This window comes from Astyanax mexicanus, chromosome 22 (assembly GCF_023375975.1).
Source record: "Astyanax mexicanus isolate ESR-SI-001 chromosome 22, AstMex3_surface, whole genome shotgun sequence".
NCBI classification, from domain to species: Eukaryota; Metazoa; Chordata; class Actinopteri; order Characiformes; family Acestrorhamphidae; genus Astyanax; species Astyanax mexicanus.
Genome location: NC_064429.1, coordinates 31314076 through 31341777, shown reverse-complemented (window position 1 = coordinate 31341777; position 27702 = coordinate 31314076). Strand labels below are relative to the sequence as shown.

At 36.3% G+C, this 27702-nt stretch overlaps 2 protein-coding genes and 1 long non-coding RNA gene across 3 annotated transcripts in view; 1 reads left to right on the top strand and 2 right to left on the bottom strand.

Annotated features, from left to right (window-relative positions):
• Positions 1-996: 996 nt before the first annotated feature.
• On the bottom strand, positions 997-3070 carry LOC111191696 (uncharacterized). The gene is made up of 4 exons (XR_002649604.2): positions 2906-3070; positions 2671-2825; positions 1469-1672; positions 997-1380 (listed from the first exon to the last, which is right to left on the bottom strand). It is a non-coding gene; the product is annotated as an uncharacterized LOC111191696 (long non-coding RNA).
• A 4672-nt stretch (positions 3071-7742) lies between these two features.
• Positions 7743-22563, bottom strand: lztr1 (leucine-zipper-like transcription regulator 1). The gene is made up of 20 exons (XM_022667299.2): positions 21854-22563; positions 20162-20224; positions 20019-20075; positions 19830-19909; positions 18531-18639; positions 18347-18427; positions 18129-18186; positions 16843-16982; positions 16476-16677; positions 15161-15271; positions 14868-14960; positions 14546-14641; positions 13692-13881; positions 13224-13393; positions 11504-11660; positions 11269-11395; positions 10920-11069; positions 9939-10044; positions 9741-9821; positions 7743-9080 (listed from the first exon to the last, which is right to left on the bottom strand). The coding sequence occupies exons 1-20, from the start codon at positions 22021-22023 to the stop codon at positions 8964-8966; spliced, it is 2358 nt and encodes a 785-aa protein (XP_022523020.2). The 5' UTR covers positions 22024-22563; the 3' UTR covers positions 7743-8963.
• Positions 22564-24338: 1775 nt separating this feature from the next.
• The window catches only part of pole (polymerase (DNA directed), epsilon), a 32272-nt gene continuing 28908 nt past the window's right edge, over positions 24339-27702 (top strand). Inside the window, exons 1-6 of the mRNA XM_007229409.4 lie at positions 24339-24778; positions 26182-26317; positions 26520-26600; positions 26696-26740; positions 26833-26925; positions 27366-27520. Of these exons, the coding sequence (XP_007229471.3) occupies positions 24714-24778; positions 26182-26317; positions 26520-26600; positions 26696-26740; positions 26833-26925; positions 27366-27520 (575 nt within the window). The 5' untranslated portion in view covers positions 24339-24713. The remainder of the gene's footprint in view (positions 24779-26181; positions 26318-26519; positions 26601-26695; positions 26741-26832; positions 26926-27365; positions 27521-27702) is intronic.

Genomic DNA, 27702 nt, shown 5'->3' with positions numbered 1-27702 from the left:
CAAGAACAACAAGAACGACAACAAGGACAACAAAAACGACAACAAAAACGACAACAACGACAACAAGAAGGACGACGACAAGAAAAACAACATGAATGACAACAAGGGGAATAACAAGAGCGACAACAAGAGGAACAACAAGAAGAACAAGAAGAACAAGAACAAGAACAACAAGAACGACAACAAGGACAACAAAAACGACAACAAAAACGACAACAAGGACAACAACGACAACAAGAAGGACGACGACAAGAACAAGAACGACAACAAGAGCGACAACAAGAGGAACAAGAAGAATAAGAAGAAGAAGAACAAAAAGAACAAGAACGACAACAAGGACAACAAGGACAACAAAAACGACAACAAGGACAACAAGGACGACGACAAGAACGACAACAAGAAGAACAAGAAGAAGAACGACAAGGAGAAGGACAAGGAGAAGAAAAAAAGAAGAAAAAGAAAAAGAAGAAGAACAAAAAGAACAAGGACAACATTAAGAACAAGATAAACAACAAGGACAACAAGGACAACGAGAACAAGGAGAACAAGGAGAACAAGGAGAACAAGGACGACAACAAGGACGACATGAACGACGACATGAACGACGACATGAACGACGACATGAACGACGACATGAACGACGACATGAACGACGACATGAACGACGACATGAACGACGACATGAACGACGACATGGACAACAAGACTAAGAACAACAACAAGGGCAAGAACGACAAGGACAAGAAGGACAACAACAGGAAGAACAAGAAGAACGACGACAACAACAAGAACAAGAACGACAACAAGAGGAACAACATGAACGACAACAAGAACGACAACAAGAACGACAACAAGGACAACAACAAGGACAACAACAAGGACAACAACAAGAACGACAACAAGAAGAACAACAAGAAGAACAAGAAGAACAAAAAGAACAAGGACAACAATAAGAAGAACAAGATAAACAAGAAGTCGAAGAAGACGAAGAAGAAAAGTCAAAACACTACTGCAAAACATATATGACGACAAATCTCCATGAAACTACATTACTGAAACTACATTACATTGTGCTCTGGCACAAACTAGCTATTGGTACATAATTAATAACTGTTTTTACTACTTAAACATACAACAAATCTCTGCGGGTCCAAGAAATTTCAGGGGTTTTTTTTACCCTGGCTGCAAAACCTGGAGAACCTTTATTACATCTGCGATCACAGTTCTCCTCATCTGACCCGTCCCTGCAGTCCTTCTCTCCATCACACACACGCCTGGGCAGGATACACTCACTTGCATCCAGACATGGTTTGAGGCCCACAGGACACACCAGGCCTGAGGATCCTGTAGCCGATCCTGTAGCCGTTCTGCTGCCTTTGTCTACGAAGCACAATTAATGAAATTATTCCACAGGCACAAGACGTGCAATAATGAGAACTGGTATCATATTGTGATAAAAAGCACAAACCACAGTTCCTTTCATCTACACCGTCCCTACAGTCCATCCTGTCACCACAGAACTGCTGGCTGCTCAGACACACCGTCCAGTCATCACAGTGCAGAGGACAAGCAGGACACGACACTTCATCTGAACCATCAGGACAGTCTGAGTGTCAGTCACAAACCAACGCCTCCTCAATACACTTCCTCTTGTTCTTACACAGGAACTGGCCTACAGAGGAAAGACGGTCACCAGTTACAAATTGTATCGAACATAATAGAAACTAGGGAAGCACCCAATATTTGCCAAACAATTGTATGGAAAAAAATAAAAAATAAAAACATTATGGAGTTGAAACGGCAGGTTAATTAATGTTCACTATGCCTATTATCAGCGCTATAAACATCAACTATAAGCAGAAAATGCCTGTGCAAATTTAATCACTGCATATAGTGTATACATCAGTTGGGGTGTGACGAGATCTCGTGGCAAAGCGTGATATAGCACTTAATTATAACAAGTTAACAACCGGTCCAGACCTCGGCCTGTCGAACTTTTCTCTAACTGGACCATACTGAATTCTAATTAAACACCCTTGGCATAGAAAGTGCTTCTGCTACTTTTAAGTTGTATGTCTGGCTGCATTTTGGCTCCAGTGGAAACAATAAACGGTAACCGAGTGACCAACAAGACACAAACCATATATAAATACTGTAAGTAAATCCTACACGTGACTGTTTCATAGGCAGCTGTACTGATCCCTTAGCTCTGTACTGTATTTAAAAAAAAAATCTGTCTCTGTTTGCACTGTACCATGGTCTTAATATAGTTATGCATAGTTAAATTACAAGAGATTTAGGAGAAAAAAAACACAAACCATAGGTTTAATATGACTGGTTGTGGTTTGCACTTATTATTTGCACTATATAAGACCTAGAAAAGTTTTATTTTTTTATTTTTACTTATTCTTATTTCTATTTCTTATAGAATCAGTGTGTGAGAGAAACCAGTCTGTTAAGTTTGCGTTGTATGATTTTGTCAAATAAAACTAATTTAAGCCATTTTTCATTTTTGACATTTTCTAACATTTTATTTTTAAATCTCGCCTCGTTCTCGTGAACCCAGTATCGTGTCTCCTCTCGTCTCGTGATATTAGTGTCTCGTCACACCCCTATAAATCAGTGATTACCTTGTCAAAAAAAAAAAAAGTTAAAGTAAAGGGACATTACCATTTTAAAATCGCTTATCCAGTATAAACGCAGGGCCACCACATCCAAAGCAATGCTTCTTGGTAAAAACCAGAGTTGCGCGCATAGAACCATCCATCCCAGCTTTTTCAAAAGTCACTTCATCATTGGGGCCTCGGTTAATCCAAAACACAGAACTACAATAAACAAACATAATTAAACAATGATTTACTTCTTTGCAGTTTGTTCATGCATATGCAAGATTAACAATACTCACCTTTTCGTTGGGAGAAGGACCAAATCTGTTGAGTCTGTATTTTTGGACATGACTTTGCTGTCGGCACTACCATCAGGAGCTCCAGTGTAAATGCCTTTTAGCTTCAAATTCCCCCAGTAAAGCCGTCCATGGAGCCATTCTAACGCTAGACTCTTAATTCCACCTTGTCCTAAAGGATGAAAACAAGCAAAACGTATGAAAATATTACAAAAGGCCTATTCAATCTGATCAAGACAGATTAAGTTGATCATTATAAATTTGTTTTAAGGTAGGGGTGGGTGATACATATAGTTTTCCATTATTAATATATAATCACAATATAAATCAAATCACTTTGTTACACTTAAAGGTTTCTTTTTAATCATAAGTGACAGAATAAAGGAGTTATGGCCAAGCTTACTAGCAGGCTCAGAGCCTTGTGGACAGACACTAGGATGTTATCATGCCAGGTGGGTACAAGGTACTCAAAGCTTTTAAATTAATTTTAAAAACACAGGTCAGGAACCCCCTAGATGTTTGGCCCTTAAAACAAGTACAAGGGGACAAATATATAAACTAAAAAAAAAACATTTACATTATTTGTCTGTTTAATTTTAATTGCTGTAGCACTTGGATTTTTAATATAATTATATTTAATCAAAGGATTATTCCCCTCCCTGTATATGACTGGTTGTGGTTTACACTTATTGTTTGCACTATATAAGACCTAGATAAGTTTTATTTTATTTTTTTTATTCTTATTCTTATTTCTATTTCTTATAAAATGTGTGAAAATGTGTTTGTCAAACATATATATTTTTTTTACAATAATGTTTCATTTTTTAAGTATTCTTTAAAATGTTATTTTTAAATCTCGTCTCGTTCTCGTGAACCCAGTATCGTGTCTCGTCTGGTGATATTATTGTCTCGTCACATCCCCATTTAAAACTCATCCAGTTCATAAACAGCAATGTTTAGCTCCGTTCAAATACAGCTACACAGATTATATAATCTGGGGGGGGGGCTCGCGCGCTGAGCTGTGAGGCAGTACCGCGCGCTGCCTGAGGCAGTTCCGCGCGCTGCCCGATCGCGTGCTGCGCCTGTTCGCAGCGCTACTTAAACGGGAAATAGAAAATAAAGTTTATCGAATCATATCGTCCGGCTTATAGTTATCGCGATATATATTTTCCTCGATAACTGTGGTTATCGTTTTATCGCCCAGCACTACTACTCAGTAACGCTGTATCAGCAGTAGTTCAAAAAGAGGCAGAGTATATGACTTTAGATGAGTTGGAGGAGACATGTGCTAGTCTTTAATAGCAATTGGCCTTGTATATTGAAATAAAAAAATGCCCATGATTACCACTATTTAACGGTTGTTTAATGTAACCTTACAATGTTCTATTTTCTTCATAAGTACAACAAACAGGCAGAGGCAGCATCAATTATGGTAAGGGGAAAAAAAGTAAAATAAAAAGCTATTAAAAACTATTTCAGCTCCAAATCACACAGAACTTAACCCATTAACAGGCCAGGATTTTTTGTCAATTGTCTGACTGATATTACACCCCTAAATCTTGAGGATTTTTGTTCAAGCTTTACATAAAAAAGCTTCATGTTTGATAAACAATACTAAAAATTATAATTGTAATAAAAAGTATAGAAAAATAAGTAAAGTAAATCTGCAACTGTAAAAATGTTCTGAATAAAATTAACCTCATTTTGAAAACAATACAAATCCAGAATACAAATCACAAATACAAACAATTCACGGCCACCAAACCTTTAGTTTCGTTATGTTTGTCTAGTACATTATTTTCAAACATGCAGAATTTGGGTTGATTGTGAAGTAGAAAGAAAACAGAGGCCCACAAGGTTTTCTGAGCCACTGAAATAATATATTTTACTGACTAGATATCACCGTAATTAACCCATTCTTGTAAGATACTGCTTTAGAACAACGCTTATTGGCTAGTCATATGTAACATTGTATTATGTTAAAATGCTAAACAGTTAACAGCAAATAAGTTATGCAGCAGTGCTAGCAGGCAATATTTAACTCAGGAGATATCAGCATAAATCAGGATAAATAACCTTTTATTTTAATTCTTAAGTAGTCATTACTTGACCGGTTAAACACAGAAAACCACACACCAGCCAAAATCCTTACCCCCTTAAAAATTAACTTAGCTTCCCCTGAGCTTTCTAAACACTCTACTAACACAAAAACCCACGTAGACACTATTTCTACTATTATTTTAAATAAAGATAAAGAGGAAAACTCTTGCCTGTCGCTAAAAATAAACTTAAAACTGCAGCCGCTGTGCAGAGCTGGAGCAAGGCCAAGGCCACCACGAAGACTCGTTTGGACCAAACACGGCTGGACCAATCAGAAGCGGATTTATAGGTTCAGGCGCCCAGAACCAGAACGTCCAATTAAGCATCATGTCTCTGGAAGGGGGCGGGGTTTTACCTGAGGAAAACCTGAAGGCGTGTTCCAATAGACACAGTAGCTAGCTCCCTGATAAACGTATTTAGGGTATTTAGCCATTTTTAAACTGTGTTTACAAACAATTTTTAACTTATTCATACAGTAAAAAGGGTCTAGTTTGACACTAAACTATCATTACTGTCTCCCACCCAAAAATGCATAAAAAAATAATTCATCATTATTTATTTAATCATAATTCAATTATGATTACTCACAGAATACTGAATATATTGTATCATTCACAGAATACTGGTGAAATATATAATATATATATATATTTTAAGTGATTGATACCAGCAATATAAATATTAATTTAATTTTGCTGATTTATTTATTTATTCGTTTTATTTACGTAAATTACCATTATTAAAAGCTTAAGAAAATCTGGTAGGCTGCATGATTTACACATACAGTAGGTGCATTGTTTGGTATTTGCACTGGTGATTTTAATGTTTTTGTTTGTTCCAAGTAAATAAAAAAGTGTTTAATTAAAACTTAAAACTTTAACAAACACATTTATTGTTATTTTCAACCAATGAGAATGCAGGCATTAGGAATTTAATTAGTCAAATCATGTTGCCACGTCTGATTGGCTGGAGACTTTTGGCTGCTTTGTTGCAGTGAAAAGCTCCGCGCTCGAGCAGGGAACGCTCCGCGAGCACACAGGGGGAAGTTGAGCGCGAGCGCACGCTCTCGTGGTGGCGTTATACAAGAGGAGAGTTAATCTGAGAGAGAGCATAGTAAATTTGTGTGAGCACACCTATATTTTGCACTTGAGCAAATAAAATCCGTGTGAGCACACCTATATTTTGAACGTGAGCAAATAAAATCCGTGAAAGCACACCTATATTTTGCACTTGAGCAAATAAAATCCGTGAAAGCACACCTATATTTTGAACGTGAGCAAATAAAATCCGTGTGAGCACACCTATATTTTGAACGTGAGCAAATAAAATCCGTGAAAGCACACCTATATTTTGCACGTGAGCAAATAAAATCCGTGTGAGCACACCTATATTTTGCACGTGAGCAAATAAAATCCGTGTGAGCACACCTATATTTTGAACGTGAGCAAATAAAATCTGAGAGCACACCTATATTTTGCACGTGAGCAAATAAAATCCATGAGAGCACACCTACATTTTGCACATGAGCAAATAAAATCCGTGGGAGCACACCTATACTTTGCACGTGAGCAAATAAAATTTGTGAGAGCACACCTATATTTTACACGTGAGCAAATCAAATACGTGAGCACTGCATGAAATAGGCTCTTGCATTCAAAAACTTTTGGCAGTAAAATGACGCCATAGGAGGCGAGGCTAGGTGAAGCTGCACATAGACAGCGGGAGAATTGATGGGGCTTACTGTAAAGCAGCGTAGTCTATATCGATATACACGATATTGTCTCGTCTTATATCGCATATGAAAATATATGGATATTTTTTAAATCTCGATATATCGCCCAGTCCTAACCTAAACCCTATAGAAAATCTTTAGAGGAAACTCAAACTCCATGTTTCTCAGCGACAGCCCAGAAACCTGGCTGATCTGGAGAAGATCAGTATGGAGGAAACTACTGGACCATGTAATTGCAAACAAAGGGTACTGTACCAAATATTAACATTCATTTTCACAGGTGTTTAAATACTTTTTTGCAGCAGTAACATAGAAATTATTTTTTAAAAATCATACATTGTGATTTATGGATTTTTTTTTATAGATTATGTCTCTCACAGTGGACATGCACCTAAGATGAAAAATTCAGACCCTTCCATATTTATTTTACTCACTGTATATAATGTAATGAGTCACATTAACTCAACATGCCTTTTGCAGTCATTTAGTCCCCCGTGGGCAGGACATTCTGTCCTGGAGGGGGGGGGGGGGAACATCTGTCACCTGTGTGAGTGTTTGTTCACTCTTGGGCCACTTGTTCTAGATTCTGAGATTTTATCTGACTTGCTGGTATCAGGGAGCTGTTATTGATATGCGGTACGCTCCCGCAACTTCTGGGAGACTTGGAAAGTCTGCCGTGAGAAGCAACATGTGGCCGCAGGAAGTCTTTCACATATCGCTAAGCTGTTACTGTCCCTCATATCACTACTGTGGGAAGCTGACTGTCATATATGATGGTTTGACAATCCTGCTTCTCTCAGGTCGATGAAGCGCCCCCTCTTAAATTCTGTAAACTGAGCAGAATATCTTTTGAGTGTGTTGTAGTAGTAGTGTAGTGGCATGTGTAGCAGGCAACCATCTCTCACCTAGAGGTACACTACTCAAAAGTAGCTTCTTTTAGCGAGAGCAGTCCAGGAAGCACTTGTTTGTGCTCTCACATTTATTTTATAAAAAGACAGAACTACAAAATCAAGCTGTTTATATGGTTTATTAACAAACAGTAGATACAGTCCTCACATTCGTAATCAGCCACAATACATAAATCATACAGTAGCACAGAACGGTGAGGATGTACATACTTCATTTGGGTTACAGTCATTTTAACTGCATAGAGGTCAAACAATAAAGGTTTCAGGAATAAATATATCTGAGCATTTCATATGTACATGGTACAGTATATAAAATAAAAAATAGATTGGAAAATACTAACATACAGTACATACAATACTTTTAACATAATCAATTAGTTATGCAGTCATTGACAGTTGTTTTGAATTTCGTCACAAAAAAACCCTGTCCTCATAATCACAAAGGTTATTTTTACTGTGTATTAAGATACAGAATGTAGAGTTGTAAGTTGTTACATGTCAGAAATAGCAGATGGATTTGGTTGCAGTGGGGTGCGCTCAGCTAATGTACATTCTTCACTTATCAGCACGGACATGCCAGTCGTTAAGAGCATTACTGCTCCGAAATTCCATCTGTACATCATTACAGAGTCCAGACAAAGCCTACATTATTTCAACATCCTGACTGTTTAAGATCTACAGGAATGAGAAGCAGGCTGTACAGGAAACAGGCACAGAAAGGGAGAAATAAATGATACAATACATGACATTGCTGAACAAATAATCAGGTGAGAAGAGAAGAGGCAGAGGCAGAAGAGAAGATAAGAGAAGTGGCAGAGCAAGAGCAGAAGAGAAGATAAGAGAAGAGACGAGAAGAGAAGAGAGCAGAGGTGCAAAAGGGTGAGAAAAGAACAAGATGAAAAGAAAAGTAGAGCTGGGAGAGAGGTGAGAAACAAAGAGGTAAGAAGAGACGAGAAGTAAAATTAAAAGCGGGAAAGAAAAGAGTAAAAGCTGGGAAGAGTCAGGGAGAGAAGAAGAGGTGAGAAGAACTAGGAAGAGTTAAGAAAAAAGATAAGAAACTCAGAACATTTTAGAAGGTAAAAAGTGAAGAGCTGAGTCGAGAAAAAATAAATAAGATTTGAGCTTTAAGATAGAAACAGAGTTAAAAGGGAGATAAGCTGGGAAATGCAGAGGAAACCAAGAGGAATTAAAGAGTGATGAAAAAAGAGGAGAGCTGAGAAGAGAAGAGCTAAGAAAAGCTGAGAAGTTTATAGAAAGAGTGGAGAAGAGGTGAAAACAGATGACAAGAGGCATGAGGAGAAGAGAATAATAAAAAGAAGATCTATATGTCAGAGCTCATCTCGGCACACTGTTTATCTGATATGTGTGATGCCAGAGACTCTATGATGTCCAACAGCAGCGGCTGGCTGAGTGATCGCAGGTTGGGGAGCTTGGACACCTTTAGGGGAAGGAGAGCAAAACAAATAATCAAACAGTAAATAAAACAATACAAGCCAATCAGGAGAGCAAAGCAACCAACAGACGTAAAAATAAAAGAAAATAAAGAAATATCTGGACTATGGCACTATTGATTTGGCAAGTGGCAGTTTCATGCTTCATGCAATCACTCACATGATATACTACTGAATGAACTGCATACATCATAAAGCACAAAGGACAACAATTCTCTCTGTATTAATCACAATGCCTTCCGCCTTTGATTATGCTAATATCACGGATATTTCAAGCTCAACAGATCTGAACTGCTTAAATAATCAGATATCTGTTTATTAGTCTGCTGATTAGTAACTGTACTTATTATTTATTTTTTTATTTCATTTACGGCATTTACTTGACACTCTTATCCACTTACAAGGGTATTCCTATTACAGAATTGGGCCAACATAGTGTTAGGAGTCTTGCCCAAGGACTCTTATTGGAGTCAGAGCGAGAATTGAACCCCAGTCTCCCATGTTAAAGGGTAGCTCACTGGCAGGTGGTGGTGTTATCCACTGCACCACACCAACCACTTAATTAGAACCGATGGATGCGATCAGATGGTTTAGGCAGGGCCAGGTAGCCAGCACTCCCTCAGAGCTCCAGTCAGCAACACACCCACCTTTATAAACTGGTGCACTATAATATGGAGGCAGTGCTTCTTCATGTCTAGAGCCTGAGTCTTATCAGCTGCCTCCATTATCTGAAAACAAGACACAAACACATTATATATATATATTTATATAGCATACAGAAAAAAATATATACCTGTTTAACCATTTTCTTTTATCAGATGGATGTGAGCCAAGCAAACCCATACCTGCAAGACGTTCTCCACAGTGACGTTCATCTCCAGGTTCTGCTTGCAATAGGCCTGCAGTCTGTTGTTTGAGAAGCCATAATAATATGGTGCTGCAAACAGGTACCTGCGCTTGGGTTAAGGATCCAATGTTTCTACTAAAACATACAATAATAAAGTATATGTACAAATGGACAACAATGAATTTCAATGCTGAACTCATTTAACCCAACAAAACAGTCACTAAGCTGAAAAGGACACTTGGTTTGATATTTCTTTTTTTTTTTTGCTTTCTTTTTAATTTATTTCAAATCCCATTTCCTCCCCAGTCTGTAAGGATAATTAACCAATCCCACTCTTTAGGACTCCCCTATAAAGACTAGCACATGCCTCCTCCGACACATGTGAAGTCAGCCACCGCCTCTTTTCAAACTGCTGCTGATGCAGCATCGGATTAAAATGCAGCAACTCGGTTCTGATACATCAGCTCACAGACACCTTGTGCTGATCAACATCACCTTAGGAGTGATGAGAGGAAAGAACGCCATCAAGAAAAGACACCCATCCAGAATTGTGAATTGTTCTCTCTCAGGGCTCTGGCAGCTGATGGCAAGCTGCATGACCGGGATTTGAACCAGCAATCTCCCGATGATAGTGGCAGCATCTTAGTCCGCTGAACCATTCAAAGCCTTGGCTGGATATTTCTAGTTGGCGAACTATTCTCAGTCCAGCAGTGAAACTGAGGTGTTTAAAAATTCCAGCAGCACTGCTGCTATGTCTGAACCACTCATACAGTCAGCACAACACACATAAACACCTCATACACTACCACCACCATGCTAATCAGTGCTAATCACTGCAGTGCTGAGAATAATGACCTACCAGAAAAATAAATGAAAAAAATAAAAATGTTTCGGTCCTGACCATTAAAGAACACAATGAATATAGTATAATACACTAATGTCAACTAGGAATCTGCCATTTGGTCATTTGGAAGGATACAGGGAGTCCTCTGGAGGCATATTGACATCTCCATAATAAATATAGCGCAGCATGGACTCAAAGGCCTGTTTGCTTGGCACCATTTCTCCTATAGAGATGTTCACCTGCCCGTCCTCAGGCATGAATGAGCGAAACATTGCCTCAAAATAGCTGTGTGAAGAGATATAAAATAATATCAATTAGGAAAACTGAAAAACATAAATGAACCAGGTTACAAAACACTGACTGAAGTTTATGGTTTGTTCTATAATTCAGTCTATTTTTATATTTTGCATTTAATAGCTATCATTAAAGTTATCCAAGCATTTTATAGCTCTGTAACGTGTCTGTTTTGTACAAAGTGCTGTACCTGGAACGAGCAGCCAGTATGGCTTTATGAGCTGGCCGAGGATGTCCATCCAGCAACAGGATAATATCACAGAATTCCCGCCCTGCACCTTCCAGATAAGCCTTCATGTCTTGCACTAGAGAGGTGCCTGAAAGGCAAATCATTTAAAAAAAAAAACACGTTGTAAGCATGCTTACAGAATGGTGTGCAGTTCTGGAATACAGGTATGGATGAGTATATGCTCGTATGTTATTACCTATATCCACTGGCTGGTCAGAATAGACTCTGGGAGGCGGCTGCTGTTTTCTTCTGACTATCTCCACGATGAGAGGAGTGGAAAGGTGCTCAAATTCCTTGGTCATGATCACCTGGTTAAAGTGGGTTTCCTTCACCACGAAATTAAGGCAATGCTCCTGTGAAGATAAATAAGGAAGGACAAAGAACACAAAGAAAAAGTATTAATGTTTTGTAAAAGAGCCACTTAACCCTAAAGCATTTTTTCCATTAACAGCTGAAAGAGACACACTGCTGCTGCTGTAGCTCAGCCAATCAGCTCTCCCTTCTAACCCCACCTCTAAACCCATACATCACCCAGTGCCCCTCCCAAACTACACCTCACTTTTTTTTTTTTTCAAATTTGAGCTGAGGGTGGAGTCATCTAAAATCATGGTGTCTGATGCCCCTTTAATACTCACTACCTTCTCTGAGGTAGTCTCTTTTCTATTGTGTTCCATTGTAAATGTAAGGTGTGAAATGTATTTAAAAAATATATATACATAAATAAAACATTTAATTCAGGTTGAGTTCATTGATTAATCTGAAATTGTACTATCAAGTGATTGACAAAGCCAGACCCGAAACTAATGTGGGTTGCCAGGTTGACACGCAGTGGCAAGTGACAACAAGTCTCACTCTGTAGATGATCAGTGAATATTTACTTTTGCAATGTCCAAAATGCCCACCTCTACTACACTAGCTGTTGTGGTAAATTATCTAGCTATGGTTAGCAAACCTTACTGAAGCTCAGTGATTACCTGTTCAGCAGAGAAATAGCCAGATCGCCCGTTTTTGTGGCTGCAACTCAATGTTTGTGTGCTGTTGTCTACGGTATACTTGTCAATACCTTTCCTTAGTATGTGATTATACATCCTGATTATGTTATGAGTTACTACAGAAAATATCCCCTTAATCCTTAATCGTTCTTCACATGGGCAGTATGTTGCATAATATTGTGAGACCCTTAAAGCTGATTTTCCGTATTTTTTGCACTATAAGGCGCACTTTAAATCTTTTAATTTTCCCTAGAATCATCAGTGCGCCTTATAACCCGGTGCGCCTTATGTATTAATTCTACCAGTGAGGTTCTAAGAAGCAGTAAAACCGCTCGCTGAAGTGCAGCGTTATAAAGGAGATTCAGTGAAGTTTCTCCAGCACTGAGGCTGGAGCAGTATTAGCATTAGCCACTAACCACGGCACTAGCTCTTTTGCTGTTCAGAGCAGAGTGTTATCGGACTGTATTCTGTGTTAAAACAACCTATGTGGGACGAACCGCTAGCCAATAATGACCTGGGTTACCAGAACACTCAGGGTTCCTCAGTGTAGTGCTGTCTGGCGGCATTTACTAGTTCTAAGTGTTGCGAACTGCACTGTTGAAAATACTGGAAATCTAAGCTTACTATAAATAAACAGAAGCACTTTTCTAACTCAAATAAACAGTTTTCAGGAGAGAAATCTGTGTAGATTATTGGGCGACACCCTTGTTTCTTACTATTGCTGCATAAAATGTGCCCCATAATCCGGTGCACCTTAGACCAGAAAATAGACCAGAAAATAGCATTCATTGATATTGCTCCTCATAATATGGTGCGTCTTACAGTCTATAAAATAAAGTACTTAGAATTAATGCAGTATTAATCAGTGATTGGTTTTGTCTGTGGTTTGTGTTAACCCGTACCGCGTTGACTCCTGATCATTACCTTGAGCTGGTCCAGCTGAAGCTTATTAGCATTCTCACACACACTGAGCACATTCTGCAGGTCGACAGAGGCTTCGATGTACTGCACACACAGCTGCTCCAGCCGGGAAAGCTTGAAGCTCAGGGCAAGTTTATACACATCCATAATCAACAGGACATCCTGAACGTGGCCTATTAAATACAAGGAAAGAGATCATCAAGAGTGCTGGGCTATCTTTATTAAAGCATTTCGTCAAACAACAAAACTTCTAAAACCTCGCAATAGTGAATAGTTAATAATTATTTTTAAAAATGTGTACAGAAATATAGAAAGCTAAAACTAAAAAAAACACACACAGCAAAAATATAGCCCAATACATTTATTATGGCTTAAATCACCACATTAGCTACCTGATCAATAACCACTCTATTACAGTAAATGCTGCCTAAGCTCTGTATTCTTCATAAACAGTGGGCAGTGACAGCCTACCTCTGCGGGGATACTGGATCTTATCCGTGTACAGGAACTGCATCAGCACCTCAAACGGCTGAGCCTCCGCCTCCCGGATAGAAACCTCCAACATAGGAGGACCTCCTGCAGACCTGCCAGAGCTGGGGCTGTCCTTCTGTTTGGCCCCTGAGGATTCCTCACTCTCCTCACCTGCTTCCTGCTTACTCTTCTACAGACAGAGTATGTAAAGGTTAGAGTACCATTCAGTAACATTAAATTCTAAATTAACATTATAAAGCACTAATTATTTTACAGCAATTTAACACACAGTTACAGCTAGCAGTCAAACCCTGGAGGCACATACACAGTCCAGACTATGAAGGAACACCGTATAAAGAATCATGTAGTAACTTAAGTGTTAAACAAACTAAAATACTTTCTTAAACTATTTCCTTTTTACTACTTCCTTTTTAGTTAAGTAGTTCTTGCATCTCATAATCTGGATTAGAACATTATTCAAATAGAGCTATTCACTGTATACCTGTAACTCTACCTCTTCACAACTTCACAACTGATGCTCTCAAACACATTACGAGGCAAGAAATTCAATTAATTAACTCTTGACAAGTTCAGCACAGCTGTTAACTAAAAAGACAGACAGAAAATGGCAACATGTGCAAAGCTGTGCAAACTCTGGTTTGTTTTTAAACTTTTTTTGATTACTTAATAATTCTATACGTTTTTCTGTATAGTTTGGAGGACTTTAGCATTAAATGCAGAAAAAAAATCCACAGAATTTAAGGTGTCAAAAAATTTCGACTGATACTACATACAAAAATTAAAAACATACAATTAGAGAAAATATAGAAAATCCATCACAATTCTAGGCCAACCTGTTTCTGTCGATCTCGGGCTTGGAGAATCTTCTTCCGCAACCACTGGCAGCGTGCTGTTACTATCGCTATATGGCCCAGAACCCTCTCTTCTCTCTAGGGTCAGAAATGAATAGAAATTAATTGAGTACATTCATTCAAAAAGCTTGCAGAATTTTATTAAATAGAACATAAATAAAACATTACGTGCCTTAATAGATAAACATTTCAAGAAAAAATGTTAATTACTGTTGTATTTTTAATTTTACTGTTCTTTACTGATTTTCTAATTTCTGATATAAACCGTCCTGGTTCCTTTTTTATGATTATTATTAAAACCAACCTCTCCCAGGATGAACTCCACATCACAGAACTGTCGGTTCTCCCACAGCTTGCCGTAGTCTTCATGCAGAGTGCATTTTGGGTAACAAGAGAACTAAGATAAAGAAAGACAATGAAAAAAAGGTGCTTCTTTTCAATGCATGGCCTATGTACTGATTAACTTTAACCATAAACGCAAAAGTTAATCTGATTTAATGACTGATTGATCGTCATTGGTCAATGTCATCGATGGAGTTCTTGATGAAATAAAAGGACCTGTATCAAAAGGGCAGGTTACAGGGATTAACTGCTCACCTGAAACCTGTACATCTCTCCACTGCGAACATTGTTGTCAACCGTTCCTCCAAAGATGTACATGGCATCATGGATAACTGCTGCTGCATGGAAAAGTCTACCACTAGGCATCTGGAAGAAGATACGAGTCACACATTAGACTCAATGAACTGGACGTTTTACGTTTTCACATAAATTCTGTATAAAAATGGTCATGGACTATTTTTAGATCTACTAGATATCTAAAAATTAATGACTCTTAAACCTAAGAGAAAATTTGAACACAGTTAAAAACACCTATACCCATCAGATACCATGTTAAAAGGTAAAAAAAAAAAATAATATTTAGAAAATAAATATAAGTGGTGTCAATCAAATAAAATAAATTAATAAAATTAAATCACAATAGAATTATGTGATTAATCATTTTAAACTATTAGTATCAAACCATCTTCAAACAACCTGTAACTGTTTTAGATGAGTTTTTTTATTTTACTTTTTATTTATTTTATCTTTTTATTAATCTAATTTTAAGTCTGACCTTTTAGCCTTTTTATTTATTTTATTAAGTTCATCCTTTTACTTGTTTTATGACTAGTTTTACTTTTGGCCTTTTGCCTTTTTTCTTTAATTTATTTTGTCGTTAACTTTTTTAACTTTACTATTTTAGTTCCATCATTTACCCTTTTTTATAATTTTGATGTTCTTTGAGTCCTCTATTTCTTTAATTGTGTTTATATTTTATTATTTTAAATAATATCTCTTTGTTTTATTGATTTACTTTTTAGACTGTCTGCGTATATTTTTATTTTGAAGTTATTTTATTTCTTCTTAATTAAATCTTTTAACTGTTTGCTTGTTTTTATAATTTAAACTTATTTTTCATTATAACTTTCATTTTGTAAATGCTCAGCTGCATTAAAAATTAGGAAAACCCTCAATGTATTACCGAGTAGAAATAAAGGTTGATTGATTGGTTAATCTCACTTTTTCTTGCTTAAGACTAAGCTTTTGATAATAGGTATTTAAATGTAAATCAAAGAATCACAATTAGAATTGGTTTATTGATGCCAATCTCTTAAGAAAAGAACTGTATTAATCACAAAAATATTCTGTAATAAAATCACAGACAAAATTCTGATTACATTTCTTTAAATGCTGGTACTTAACTGTATTTTTGGGAAAGAGACAGTAATAATGATGTAGTTTGCTTTATACCTGGCTTTCTGTTTTTACTGCATTACATGTTTTGATGCCTTTAAATAAGAATATTATAATGTGCCGAGTTACTGAGTTTAACTTTTAATGGTGATAATTAAACACTGGTATTAATTACCTCACTGTCAGTGCTGGGCTGAATCACCTCCCATGTCTGCGAGTCCACATCATAGCAGTGGAGCTCATTGGGAAGGGTGTTATCTGCTGCCCCTCCAAACACATAAAGGTGGCGGTCAAAGGCTACCATAGTGTGGCCATAGCGTCTCTGGGGCGGTGGAGGCGACCCTCTCAGTAAGTGCTCGGTTGGGATACGTGTCCATCTGTGGAGAGCATGAAGAACATCTTACAATACAGCTGAGTGTGATCCAAAAACAAATTATCAACACATTTCTAATCAAAACAGTTCTCTTACTGATTTAATTTATTATTTAATAGATAAATATTCAACGAGATGCACATTATAAAATGTATGTTAGAATACTTACATGTGTCCGTTAAACTCAAACTGGAAAAGGTTGTTGGTGATCTTGGCTCCACTTTGGCCTGAGAAGACAAACATCTTGTCTCGACACACAGCCACTGGGAAGTTACAGCAGGAGGGAGGAATCTCACCACTCTGTTCAATCTGGTGGGGAACAGCATAAGGAAAAAAACATCATTTTGTGTCTAAGGCTATGTTCACATTACAAGCCACATTGCTCAAATCCAATTAGACGGTTCACATTCACAAATGTAAGTGATCTGTATCTGTCTGTAATGTGAATGAATCTGTCCCTGAAACGCCTCACTTGTCACATTGATGCCTGTATAAACGTCGCCTTCTTCACCAACAACAACAAAAAAAAAAAACTCATATTTGAGATTCGTAGCTTTATAAAAGGGAATGGATCTTTTTGCTGGAGTGGAGAGTAAACAGCTGGTCTGAAGTTCATGCTCAGGTCGAGGAGGTGAAAAAAAAAAAAGACCAGGCAGTTTGCTTTTGCTGTTTTTTTTCCGCAGCTATAGCTGCACAGCTGCACCAAGAGATGTGTTGGTTGGCAAGAGAGAAGCACGTACTGCAGCGTAAAAGCAAAAAGATGCATGAATTCAGATTTGACCATTCACATTCATGTGGCATGTCCATTGATCAGACACATCTCAGATTTAGGACCACATATAAAAGTGACTCAAATCTGATTTGAAAAAACTCAGATTTGGCACGTTCACACAGCCATGAAAAAAAATCAGATCAGAGCCACATTGAGCAAAAAAAATCAGATTTGAGTCAATGTTAATGTGAATGTAGCCTGATATCTCGTAGTAATTAACACCTTCAGGATTACAGCATTCAGGGCAATTAGACTCCTCATCTGTAGGAGGAGCCCAAAAGAAAAAACACCAATTTTCTCTTAAAGCTGCTTCAACAATACTAATAATGACTACTACAGCTACTACTATATTAATAAAAAGAATCATAGATTAGCTATAGTAATATAGTAATTTATATAAAGCTATAGTCTTCATTTTTTAACAGAAATAAATGTATAAATAAATTATATATGGTTACATTCTTTTTTTTGTAAGCTATATATCTTTACAATACCTAACAATAAGTTATGTATTCTTGAATCAGCACTAAAACCTGCCTAAATCTCAAACACTATGAGCCCCAGAAAAAAAGTGAATGTACAGTATTCTTGATTGCAGGACACTTCAATTCAATATCATATGATCTAAACAGGTTATAGAGTTAGTCAAAATTTTAAAAAGAACCCTCAAAAGCCTTACTTACCTCTTCCCAACAAGCCTGCTCCCGATCCTGAAGCCCAATGGTCCACATGTCATTCAGTCTGTGGAGAGAAAACTAAATCTGATATACGTATTCACAGCATTTATAGCACTAAATGTTATATTTATTAAAAAACACCTGTTTAACATCATCATAGATCAATAAACACATTTAGCATTTTTAAATAACATTGTGAATTAAAGTAGTTCTTATGAACTTACCTTGCATTTCCATCATAACCAGCAAAAATCCACAGCTTGTCGTTATAGACTGTGGCACCATGAGCAGACCTGGCTACTAATCTGAAACACACATAAATCACATAAAGTGTAGATAAACAGCATCTTCAAGACTACAGTAGATTTTACATGCAGACCAGATATCCACACTATCATATTGTCCTACCTCCCCTCCACCTTCCACTCTGTCCACTGGCCAGTAGCAAACTTGTACTCAAACAGATCATTTTTGTTCTTCAGGTTGGAGTTTGAGTAGATATCTCCCGTGTATCCACCTGAAACATTCAAAGACAGTGATTAATGTATAATACAAAGCCTACAATTAAACTATATATAATTAGAATATACATATTTGCCCAGGGCAAGCTCACCAGTGTATATTAAATCAGTAGAGCTGGCAAATACGGTAAAAAATATTATATCACAATATTTGAAGACATTTTGTAGACATGTTGACACAGCAAAACGAATCACTATCACAATGTGGTTAAACAGGACTAAATGCATGAAACGCATAACTTTTTGTTTTTGTGGACAATATATGCAGTCCCAGAAATAATCCTGATAAATTTTGTCATTTTAAAACCATTTTATGCCACTGATACATACAGTCCCATAACAATGGAATTAACTTTTGATGATTAAGAACATTCAGACTTTAAAATTGGAATATGACAAACATAAGCTAAAAAAATAAGTAAGAATTTTAACAAAGTAACAATTGCCCTACGAAATTGCTCTACTAAAAAGAATAGTCCTAACAAAATATTTGCTTAAACATTGTTGCTATTCATTATAATGTCCAATTTTTGTGTTCATCAAAAACAAATATTAGCAAAAATAAAGCACACATTGTGAAATATTCATTCACTGTGAAAAAATAAAAACAAACACAAAATCATAACATTCTTTAACAGTTGGTCTCTAGCACAACCTGCTGGACAAAATAAAGTGTGTCTCACATGTTATGCCAATTCATTCTGCCTAAAGTCCTGAACTGACAATGTATCTATATCTTGAAACTGATTATGTACCTGTGCACTTTACGAACCTTTGAAAATTAGATTGAAAAAGCTCCTTATCTGGGCAAAAAGAGACTATTTACTCAGAAGAACACTAATATTAAAATAAATACATTAGTAATATTTTTCATAAGAAAAAGTAGGGTTTTTTACATCACGGTGCTTATTAAAACATCTTCAAAGCTCTCCTCAAGGAGTTCAGTGTTATTTATAGTCCTCATCATATCAACAGTTGGTTTGGTAAATCAGTGATTAAGGATGTTAAATCAGGTGAGCTGCTAATGTAACTGAACACATCCACCCTCTATCCGGGAGCGTCCTTCATATTTCTGAGATTAATTTTAAAACATGCACTCAGTACCAGTACTAAAATATGTATGTATGCATATTATATATATATATATATATATTATAATAACAATAATAATAAAAAATACACATACCAAACACAAACATGCTGCTCCCATACACGACTGCAGAGTGATGATATCTGGGTGCTGGTGGAGTGCCAGTGGTAAAGGCCCTGTTCAATTAAAATACATGAATAATATGATTTTAAAAAGCATTGCATTTGTAAAAAAATAAATAATAATAAAAACAAATAATAATCCTTTAAAATTCAATTTACCCACCGACACCATGAGCAGTCCTTCACATCAAAGCGCAGCAGATCATTAAGCATGTTTTTCCTGCAACAATATCATTAGTGAGACTTTCAATAGCTGGTTAATTTATTGACGTATATTATGTTTCACACCAGCATCCAATTTCTTACCCATTGTCTCCTCCAAACACGTAGATGGCATCCCTGTACGCCACCACTGTGTGCTTGCTGCGTCTGTAAGGGGACAAAGATAAATCAATAACTTAACGATGACCAAATACTGACAATACCACAATTTTTTGAATAAATTGATTTAGTAAACATACAACTCTTTGGGGTTCAAAAAGTTATGCTATTTACATATTTAACTCTTTGAACCCAAAAAAGCAGTATGTTTAGTGAATCATTTGTTGCAGTTACCCTAAAATTGATAGTAGTTAGTGGACGACTTGTAGTAGTTACTAAATCATTTCAGCTTGTCAATTTACATTAGTACTCAATTATTCACAGTAGCTTCCACATAAGTGGCTACGGAATTATTTACAGTAGTTTACTCAATTAAAAAAAATAGTTTAATAGTTTGCACTTTCAAAGATCTCAGTGTGTCGTTTTAAACGTCCGGGGCCTCAGAATTCTACCAATAAAGTGTGAAGCTACTTTGAGCTTGTTACTGGTGTAAAAAGTGATTTCTTTGCATGGGCAGCACTATGCCCCTATCACTAGCATTGTAAGCCTGTTAGTTGGGAGTATCAGCTAAAAGCACTGTATTTCTGAATGCTGGAGGTGAATGGAGGTGGGCTATTCAACAAAGGCTTGTACTCATGTTTGTTATCATGTTTTACTACACCCTAAGTTCATTTTCAGTTTTCTCAGCCCCGTCCCAACTTGAGTAGTGGGTTCTGATTGGACAGCGATTACATTTCATTTTGACACTCACTCCACGATGCTCCTAGACGAAATGCAATCCTGTGCAGTGTGATTTGCTTTTGAACATTCACAGCACTGCACAGTGGAATACAATGCAGTTAAGATGATTTTGTTGAGATGCATTTCAAGTGCAATTCTGATACGAATTAAGCGTTTGGTTTTGAAAATGTAAATTCTTGTGTACTGTTTTTTTAATGATAATAAAAAAGTGCAGGAAAATGTAATGCAATAGTGGTTTTGCATTTCATTCTGGCATGTATTCAGCATGTTAGTGAAGAAAAGCAATGCATCTTGTGGATTGCATTTACATTTTTTTACGGTAGCGTTTGGTTTTCAATTAGGCACCAATTTCTCTCTATTCATAGGTAGCTACAGCTCTGGAGAAAAATAAGAGACCACTTAAAAATTATGAGTTTCTTTGATTTTACCAAATCCAAAACCCCTGGAATATAATCAAGAGGAAGATGGATGATCACAAGCCATCAAACCAAGCTGAACTGCTTGAATTATTGCACCAGGAGTGACATGAAGTTATCCAAAAGCAGTGTGTAAGACTGGTGGAGGAGAACATGCCAAGATGTGTGAAAATTGTGAAAACCAGGGTTATTCCACCAAATATTGATTTCTGAATTCTTAAAACTTTATGAATATGAACTTGTTTTCTTTGCATTGTTTGAGGTCTAAAAGCTCTGCATCATTTTTGTTATTCCAACAATTTGTTCATTAATTTTCTGCAAATAAATGCTCTATATGACAATATTTTTATTTAGAATTTGGGAGAAATGTTGTCTGTAGTTTATAGAATAAAATAACAATGTTCATTTTACTCAAACACCAGAGAAACTGATTCAGAAACTGAAGTAGTCTCTTAATTTTTTCCAGAGCTGTATTTATACTGAAACCTCTGTATTTTGGGGGTCCAGCCCTGGTGCTTACCTTGCCCCAACAAACTCGTCGCAGGGTGGGAGTCGCCTCCAGCGATGGACGGTCTCGAAGGGACCGAAGTTGAGTGTCAGATACTCAACACTGTCCGAGCAGCTGTGGTCGAAGTCCACACTCGGGGCCACTTTGGACTTACAAGACATGGCTCCAGGAAACCATGACATTCAGCTGGAGCTCTACCCGGCGCTGTGTGACCGCCACGGGGGGAGAAATCAGACAGCTCGGCCTGGAGAAGGAGGGGGGCGGGTTTCTGACTAAAACAAACCACCAGAGCTAGCAGACAGTGCGGAGCTTTAAACTCAGAAGCTCATAGTAGCCTAATATCCTCCATATTCAGCATATTTACCATTATTATATTTATATAAACCTGTTTAACTAGCTAATAATAAACGCAGCAGCAGCAGCAGAGTTTGACAGACTCTCAGCCTTCCATTCTGCTAAGCTAACGTTGCTAAGCTAAGGCTGGCTAACTATCCAACCTAAAAACCAACCCCTAAAAATCAGGTTTTCTTTAAGGCCCCTCCTCTCAGATATTATCTAAAGCTCACTTTATGTAACAGGCAAATTTTAAAAGCTGCTGCTTTAGAAAGATAAAGAGCATAACTGATATTTTAAGCCAAACAACCAGTTAGTTAGCTAAGCTAGGCTAGCTGTTGCTACTTTCCTCATCGCTCCTATGGGCGGAGTCTCCCCAGCAGTTGCCATGCGTGATTTTCTCGATTCTGATTGGTGGATTCTCTCACTTACTCGCTCATTCATGTTTTTACTTTGTATTATTTATTATATGTTTTTATAAGCATTTTTCAATATCATGAACGGTTTTATACCATGAAATATCGTGCAATATCACCCAGCACTAATTATCACATCAGGGTACTGCTTTTTTGCTGTTTTTAGCAAAATAAAAATTCACACTCTTCTCATTTCCCATTATATATCTACCAGAGAAAGATTATATCTGTCCATTATCATTTATTCGACTTTATTTTAGGATATATGGAGATATTTGGAGTGCATTATTATTAGTATCATGACATTTTGGATCACTAACTTTTGTTAAAAATCTGTTAAAAAGTCTTGTATTTTTTAAAATCTCAGTTAGGGGTGTGCCATATCATATCGTATACAATAATAAAATGTAAGCTTCATTTTGCTGCAGTAGTGTATTCTTAAGATAATTTTATTTCACACACGCATACAAACACATATATAGTACCTAACCCTATCTAAACAGTATTTTTCAGTATTTTCACATTTCAGTTCTCATAAATAATGCATTTATTTAACAGGATTTTAATAAATGAATGGGATGATTAATATGTGTTACTAAAGTATTCTTTAATACAGTTATTTAGGACAATTGCAATTTATATCACTATTGCCTGTATATTAGAAGGTTAGAACAAGGAATTGAATAAGCAGAAAAATAAAAGGTAAACATAATAAACAAATAAGTGAAATTTAAAGAATCCTCAACATTAATATTAAAGATAAATAATATTATAATATATTATAATATAATATTAGCAAAGTCATCGTAATAAAAACACGGAGGGGGGTACGTAATAACGCTATAGTTTATTTCCACTTTAAACACTGAAAAAAAAAAACATTTAAACAGGTTTAGATACAGTCATTTATTCCATTTCCGCCACCTGAAGAAAAAAAAAACGTCCTCAACTAAGTCATAATTATGAGATAGTAAGTCATAATTATGAGATAAAAAAGTCATAATTATTAGATAGTAAGTCATAATTATGAGATAGAAAGTCATAATTATGAGATAGTAAGTCATAATTATGAGATAGTAAGTCATAATTATGAGATAGAAAGTCATAATTATGAGATAGAAAGTCATAATTATGAGATAAAAAGTCATCTCATAATTATGACTTTCTATCTCATAATTATGACTTTCTATCTCATAATTATGACTTAGTATCTCATAATTATGACTTTCTATCTCATAATTATGACTTAGTATCTCATAATTATGACTTTTTTATCTCATAATTATGACTTACTATCTCACAATTATGACTTAGTATCTCATAATTATGACTTACTATCTCATAATTATGACTTACTATCCCATAATTATGACTTTTCTATCTCATAATTATGACTTAGTTGAGGACGTTTTTTTTCTTCAGGTGGCGGAAATGGGCTTCCATAGTCATTAGTTCAGGAGCAATGCTTTTTTTTTTTTTTTTTTAGCAAAAAAATGATTTCTAAAATGCACCAAGGACCAATCCCAAATAGCAACAATGCTCCATATATACTGCATATAAGTTCACTACTTAGTTGAGTGCAGCAGCTGTCAATTTCTAGTGCCCTACATAGGGTGTATAGCCATTTGGGACGCGATCCAGGAGCTTCCATGTGCCAATCTGTGCCCCGATTGGTCAACAGGCATCAAGGGGCGGAGCCGTGCGCGCGGAAGCTGATGGGCTCTCGCGGCAAGTAGGGCAAAAACCCGCCAAACTCAGACTGGGGAAAACAGTAAAAATAGCCGCGAATATTAGAGAAAAATTTCAAGAAACTCTATTTTATATGCGCTTTAACGCCAACCGGCACACTCTACTTGTTACGGAGATGTGATATATAGTTGTGTTGGCTGAGAAAATAGAGAGAATTGAATGTAAATCGCTTATATATGTTTGTAAGTAGTTACGATAGCTAGCTGTGCTAGCGCTGGATGACAAGAGTAGTGGTTAGTTAGCTAGCGGGGGTTTAGCTTAACTAGCTTAGCTAGCTAGCTAACCTTTCCAGACACCTTAAGCTCTATAGAGCCTCTGTACTCAGATTGTTTACTAGTTAACTTACTAGCCAGCGGTTAGTAGCTTAATTCAGGATGGTTCTACAGAACAGTGGAAGATTCAGAGTAGACCGGGATGGAGGAGACCAAGACAACCAGCAGTAAGTTCTCACAACACTGACAACTAACAGCAGCAGTAGGAGGAGGAGTAACCAGAATATAACCTGAGAATGGAAAGAAATATCAGGCCTAAAATGTTGCTGAGTGTATAAAACAAAGCTGCAGTAAATATATTTAACGTGTGTTTGGTGTTATCTTCTATTTTAGGGGATAATTACAGTCTGATTTTAAAATGTAAAGCTTAAAGTGAGAGCTACCTTGGTTTTAAACTAGGTTAGGTAGGTTAAGTATTGTCACTAATTAAATATCTGGTATGGAGACATATGTAAAATCACTAAGACGTTGCTGAGTGCAGAACAGAACTGCTGTGAAACTTATTAGATAATGTGTGTTTAGATTAATCTTTTTTTTGGGTTAATTATTGTCTGATATTAAATCCAAAAGCTTAAATGTAGAGTGTAAGTTCTGATATTAAATCAGCAGAGCTGGGTGTTCATAATAAATATGTGTGTTCTGTATAGTAGAGGTGGGCAATATTATATCGTGACACAGAAATATCATGATATTAAAAATCCATATTGTGATAATAGGCCTTGTTTTGTTTTAAAAGTAGTCTATTATTTACTGTGAAGCTTTAGGTGTATTTATTGTATAATTGTTTGTTTGCAGTTTATATGCATGCACTAAATATTCTGCAATATTATTTGTTGCATTATATTATTTTATGCTATATTATTTATTTTCCCACATTATGATTATTATGTTATTCTATTATACTATATTCCTGAAATGAATGAATTATTTTAGTTTTCCTATATCGCCAAGTACATCGTTATCGCAAACAATACCCTGAAATATCGTGATATTATTTTAGAGCCATATCGCCCACCTCTACTGAATAGTCAATATTTTAACACTGTATAATCGTGAAACCTGGATATTGTGCCTAAAGAGGATCTAGATTTGGTAATGAGACCCATTAAAAATTTTCCCTCATTCATTTTGTCTTATTATATGTGCATGATGCAGCATATTGATTGTGATTTTGTATCCAAAGATATGTGGTGGGTTTTGATATATACTTTTTTTTAAGCTATGATTAATTACAAAAAAAATATTCTATGATATTGTATATCGCAATAATAAATTGTTATTGTGAAAGGTCTGTATATTTTACTTGTATTTTAGTAATTCAGACACGTTAAAATAAATTTCAAAACATAAAGTCACTCAAGACATCCAAGGCAAAAAGAAAAATATGACAGAACTTGACCAAAGGAAGATACACTACAAGTAACACTGATGCTCTTTTATACCTGATACTCTGATTTGACACTGATAAAGCGAGTTGCTGTTGTTCCCAGCCGCTTCCACTGTGTTATAATATCACTACAGCTACTGTTTATTAAAAATGTGCTAATGTAATGAATTGTTTTGCCTAAAGGGATGATGGACCCGGCATGTCTGCCGTCAAGCGGCTTGAACGAAGTCAGTTTACTGATGGAATGGACACACGCTTCGGATTTGAGCGAATGAAGGAGCCTGGAGAAAAAACTGGATGGCTGATCAACATGCATCCGGTACGTGGTCAAAAGGGTCATATACACAATAATAATAATAATAATACTCTGTTAAATGTCTGTTCATTTAATACAAATTAAGAATGTATAAGAAATAATTAACCCAAATTCATGAAAACATCATAACACTAAGCACCTAATAAAGCAATCTGTAGAGTTTTCACTGCTCTCAGTAACTCCTGTGATATCTCACTTCTGCCAGACGGAGATTTTGGATGATGACAAGAGGATGATCAGTGCTGTGGATTATTACTTCATTCAGGAAGATGGCAGCAGATTCAAGGTTAGGAATAATGTTACTAAATCAGCAGTTGATGGTTTGGTTAATTTGTTTCCCTCTCTATTTCATCCTTTAACATTCACTGTTTATTTTTGTAGGTGGCTTTACCCTTTAAGCCATACTTCTACATAGCCACTAAAAAGGTAAGAATAAAAATGTATCTACAAACATTTAGTACAACATATAAAGTAGGGTTTTTCCAATGTGACCTCTTTATTTTCTGTAAATTCTGTAGAACTGTGAGAGAGAAGTCGTCTCCTACTTGTCAAAGAAGTACCAAGGAAAGGTGGCAAAACTGGAGATTGTGCCCAAAGAGGATCTAGATCTGGTAATGAGACACATTACATTTTTACATAATTTATTTAGCCTTTTTTAATTTTTATGACACAGCATGTTAATTGTAATACTGTGTGCAAAGATATGTGATGGCTTTTATTGGGTTTTATTAAACTTTTTTTTATTCAGTAAGAACAGTGGCATCTTAAGAATTAAGCACTGATGTCTAGAGGCTGACAGCAATCTTTGCATGTGAACTATTCTTTAAAAATATTGCTGTTTTTTAAGAAACGATACAGTATTACAAAATATTTTTGTGATTCTCGAGGATATTGATATTTTCTTACACCCATCATTGTAACTCTGTTGCATATCAGATTGTCTGTCAGTCTTTCAAACCTTTTATGTGCTTATAAATTCAGAAATTTCTCTCTATTTATATTATGTTACTTTCATTTTAGTATTGTTTTAATATGCTGTTGTTTATTCCAGCCGAACCACCTGGTGGGTCTGAAGAGGAACTACATCAAACTGTCCTTTAACACAGTGGACGACCTAATCAAAGTGAAGCGAGAGATTTCACCTGCCGTTAGAAAAAACAGGGAGAGAGAGAAATCTAATGATGCCTACACCAGCATGCTGTGCAGGTATTTTTCATACATCCCAATTTAGAAATTACACATAATAATTGCCATTCTCTTTGATTATTATGGTTTTATATGAAACTCATTACAGTTTTATGTTATTTTCATGCAAATGTAACCTGAATTGAAACAATATGATTACACAAATTGCACAATATTTAATCAGAATGTTCTGATTATATAAG